Source organism: Mixophyes fleayi, chromosome 7, assembly GCF_038048845.1.
Source record: "Mixophyes fleayi isolate aMixFle1 chromosome 7, aMixFle1.hap1, whole genome shotgun sequence".
NCBI lineage: Eukaryota > Metazoa > Chordata > Amphibia > Anura > Limnodynastidae > Mixophyes > Mixophyes fleayi.
The window spans coordinates 117843967-117848386 of NC_134408.1; the positions used below are offsets into that span (position 1 = coordinate 117843967).

At 39.2% G+C, this 4420-nt stretch overlaps 1 protein-coding gene across 1 annotated transcript; it reads left to right on the forward strand.

The window, feature by feature from the left end:
• Positions 1 to 317: 317 nt before the first annotated feature.
• On the forward strand, positions 318 to 4143 carry NEUROD1 (neuronal differentiation 1). The gene is made up of 2 exons (XM_075180500.1): positions 318 to 478; positions 1617 to 4143. The coding sequence occupies exon 2, from the start codon at positions 1625 to 1627 to the stop codon at positions 2723 to 2725; it is 1101 nt and encodes a 366-aa protein (XP_075036601.1). The 5' UTR covers positions 318 to 478; positions 1617 to 1624; the 3' UTR covers positions 2726 to 4143.
• The last annotated feature ends 277 nt before the right edge of the window (positions 4144 to 4420 follow it).

Genomic DNA, 4420 nt, shown 5'->3' on the forward strand with positions numbered 1-4420 from the left:
TACAAACAGGTTCGCAGAATCTGTAACTGGCGACAGATGGCCACTTTTTTTTCCCCCCTGGCCACAAAGAGATGGAAGAGAGAGAGCAGCGCTGAATACAAATGGTAGCAGGAGAGGGAGGGGGGGCGGTGGGGGGGGGGGGGGGTGTTTGGTCACGTGATTCCCGGGCCGCTTGCCTGACTTGGGTGACCATATGGCGCGTGCCGGGGAAATTTAGAGGTGGGGTGTAAAGAAGGAGCCCTGGTGCTCATGCGCATAGGCTTCCTCTCTGCTAATCTATCTGGCTGCTCCCCCTACCCTCCTCTCCTCCTCCCTCTCACTTGTCTCTTAGCGTCACTGGACCCGCTATAAAACCCCAGAGTCTCATCACAGCCCCCAGAAATAAACCAAAAAAAAAATCAGCACAGAACCTTCACTCTGCTTTGAACCACTGGAGGGGTTATGAGACTATCAGTTCTGGGGATACACTTATAATAAGGTAAGCCTAACCTGCATGATCATTATTGAGTCCAAGCCTTGTATACATACTCCCTTTATTTTCTTACTTAGAATAAAATATGACAATGCCTTTATGCAATACAAGTTTGTCTCTATCACGCTAATACATCGTTTTCTATATCTATTTTAACAGAAATAGGCTACATTTTAATTAGTGAAATGAACTATGTACTTGTAGTAGTCTTTTAATTACTTTCTCTCTTTGATATATATGTGGCATCCAGAACAACTACTAAACCGAGATATTGCTAAATAAATGAATACTAATCGAGAGATTACAAATCATGTTTTAGAATTTGGTTGCGTTTAGTGCCTTAAGTTTAGGAGTAACTTATCCACGTTTACCTGTGTGGTGTTACCAGCTAAAGCTGATCTGTAACGGTTTATACATATACTGCACTCTCCATTGAAACATAGAGGATGGTTGTACTGTAATTAGTAAGAGAAGGAGTGGTTAGAAGAGGAACATATGCTACCTGTTACTGTGAGAGTACATGCCACATCAGTCGCGTTGCAATCAATAGAGCTTTCAATTTACCAGCCTTGTGTCTCATTTTATTCCCCATATTAAATGTATTGGGTCAAACTGCAATGTAGCTGACATGTCAAGGGTCTACTTTATGTGTCAGGTTTTTATTGCTAGGTACAGAAAAGAAAATACTACAGCAAAGCCAGTGCTGCAAACTGCAAATGGGAGATGTGTATAATAAGGATCTGAAATGCACCTGATCCCTTCCTTTCACAGCGCCTGCGCTAGTTGTAATATAACTCCTTGTTTTCTGTACTTTGTATTTTATTGCATTGACCCGTCCACTAAATGTATATGTGATTATTCACACACCCCCAAAAAAAGTTTTTTTAGGTCAAACTCCATATTTTCATTGATTCTTCTCATCTTTGTATTTTATTTTTAATCACGTACGTCACATTTCTCTAATCTACTTAAGTTCAGACATAATACCTCCAGGTTACATAACAGCATTTAAGGACATATCTTATTATAATGTAGGGCTGCATAGTTACTCTACAATCTCTTACTACACTTTATTCGTTTACTAAATTAATGAAATTGTGATATGTGGGTTTATTTAAATATATCATTCTTCTCCGTACGACAGATTTGAAGATGACCAAGTCCTATCGAGATAATGGGTTGATTATGGCGGAAACTCAGAGCTCGAGAGGTTGGGTGGATGAATGTTTGAGCTCCCAAGATGATCATGACATGGAGAAGAAGAAGGAAGAGTTAGAGGGAGTCATCAAAGATGTAGATGAGGACGCTCTAAAGCATCATAACGGAGAGGAGAATGAGGAGGAAGATTGTGAGGAGGATGATGACGACGACGACGATGAGGACGATGACGATGAAGATGATGATGATGATGATGAAGAAGACGATGACCAGAAACCCAAAAGACGTGGACCCAAGAAGAAGAAAATGACTAAAGCGAGGATGGAGCGCTTTAAAATGAGGCGTATGAAGGCCAATGCTAGGGAGAGAAACCGCATGCACGGTCTTAACGCTGCCCTGGACAATCTCCGCAAGGTTGTTCCTTGTTACTCCAAAACGCAGAAGTTGTCTAAGATCGAGACCTTGCGCCTGGCTAAAAATTACATCTGGGCTCTTTCTGAGATTCTGAGATCTGGTAAAAGTCCAGATCTAGTGTCATTTGTGCAGACACTTTGCAAAGGGCTGTCCCAACCCACTACTAACCTAGTAGCTGGCTGCCTTCAGCTGAATCCCAGAACTTTTCTTCCAGAACAGAGCCAAGATATGCCACCACATATGCAAGCAGCGAGTGCTTCCTTCCCCTTGCATCCTTATCCTTATCAGTCGCCTGGTCTTCCTAGTCCTCCCTATGGTACCATGGACAGCTCCCAAGTCTTTCACGTCAAGCCACATTCATACGGCGCTGCTCTGGAGCCTTTCTTTGAAAGCACCGTCACTGACTGCACCAGCCCTTCGTTCGATGGGCCCCTTAGCCCACCCCTGAGTGTTAATGGGAACTTTTCTTTCAAACACGAGCCTTCAGCAGAGTTTGATAAGAATTATGCCTTTACCATGCACTATCCTGCCAGTATAGCAGTAGCGCAAAGTCACGGGCCCATTTACTCCACAACTGGCCCACGTTGTGAAATCCCTATAGACAGCATTATGTCCTATGATGGCCATACACACCACGAAAGAGTCATGAGTGCCCAACTAAACGCCATCTTTCATGAATAACTTTTGAGAGATCAAATTAATGAAACTTATGTAATTACCCGTGCTTTATAGTACTGTCTTGTTTACAAACAGCAGCCCATTGGGTACCATTGCTGGAGAGTGCAAAATGTTCCACCCTTCAAATGACTCATATACTTTTGATCTTTACTGCCTGTAAAAGTTGGAATTTAATATTCCACTTCACCTGCTGTATTAATGTATATATACCCTGAGCTCACCCAGAGTGACTCTCTAAATTCGGAGAACACACTATATCCATATCGTGTTATTTTATCTGATTCAGAGAAGAAAAAGCGAAGACTCGCAAAGCAATAATTAGGATCTATGCAATTTTTAAACGAATAGTGGGCCAATAAAATACATAGAGAGAAATATATTTTTCAACCAACATTTTACTACTAGTGGCTGTACCCATTGCTGAATTATTTTGCTGTGATTTTTGTACAGACTTTTTAATGCCTTTTTATAATGTGAATTTCCTATTTTAAAAACCATGCGACTCCATTGATTTTTATAACACGAGGAAGTAGAATTATATCTAATTTATAGAAAAAATGTAAAAAAAAAAAAAACTAATTTAATCCAGCAGCGAAGCGCTTAGAAAGTTATGTTGCCTTAGAAGTTTTACCTTGAAATATCGCAGAACGTCATCATACATAGTTCCGTTATTAAGGTTTGCCAAGGTCTTACCTAACTGGGGAATTAAAAACACTGTTTAACTTAGCAAACAGTACTGTTGATATTAAACGGTTAAATTAGGAAATCCTTTCTACAGAGCTGTATTAATTAGTACATGCTCAAGTGCAGCCCTGCAGTCTGTATTGTTAATAAGGGTCCTCGTTTCACTCTTTAATATCCAGAGTTTACTGTATGTGAACACAGGATGTAGTCATTAGTTCTAAGACCTTGGAAATAGCAAAAATTAAGATCTTAAAGTTTAATTGTATAAAACTGCACAAATCATCACATCACGTTTTTTTCCAGATTAAAGCTGCTTGACTATCATAAAACATGTGCTGCTTTCTTTTCCTAGTTCTACAATCTACTGTATGTTTTCCTTTTAATAAATATTTATAGGAAAACGGTGTTGTTGTTTTTTTAAAAAAAAGCATGATTTATGCAGTTCCTCTAACACTTTCTATGGAGTTAAAATAAATTCAGTTTCTGTGGGTGGGCAATATTCAGTTGTACCCTTATTGCAGTAGTTTAAACCAATGCAAACCATTTTTTTAATTCGTAATTAGAATATTAGGTGCCGCATGATGTTAATACAGTTCAAATAATTGCTGTCTGAAGTGTAATGCTGGTTCAATTGGAATTAATTTGTACTGTCATTTTGTTTGTCATGCTGTATACTATGATGTACTGCACAACCCCATAAATACCAATTTCATATAAAATAGTATTGAACATGTTAATCCATTGTTGCATTTTTTTTCTTGAAGATGGCATTTTTTTTATGCGTGATTCCTATGGGAATACTGGTGTATTGTAATATCTCACTGCAACACATCATCGGTAGAATAAAATTATTAAAATGTGTTACTCCGCCCCCCCCCCCCCCCCACTCCCACTCCCTCGACCTGTTGTTCTCTAGATGATGGTTAAACATCTGCAAATATACATTCTTATTCCCACATACATGTATTTTGTTTTTAGTTAATATTAAAATTATTCTATTTTAAATGACATCTG

Excerpts from the sequence above, each read along its gene's own strand:
- NEUROD1 (XM_075180500.1), top strand. The coding sequence starts at position 1,625 with ATGACCAAGTCCTATCGAGATAATGGGTTGATTATGGCGGAAACTCAG.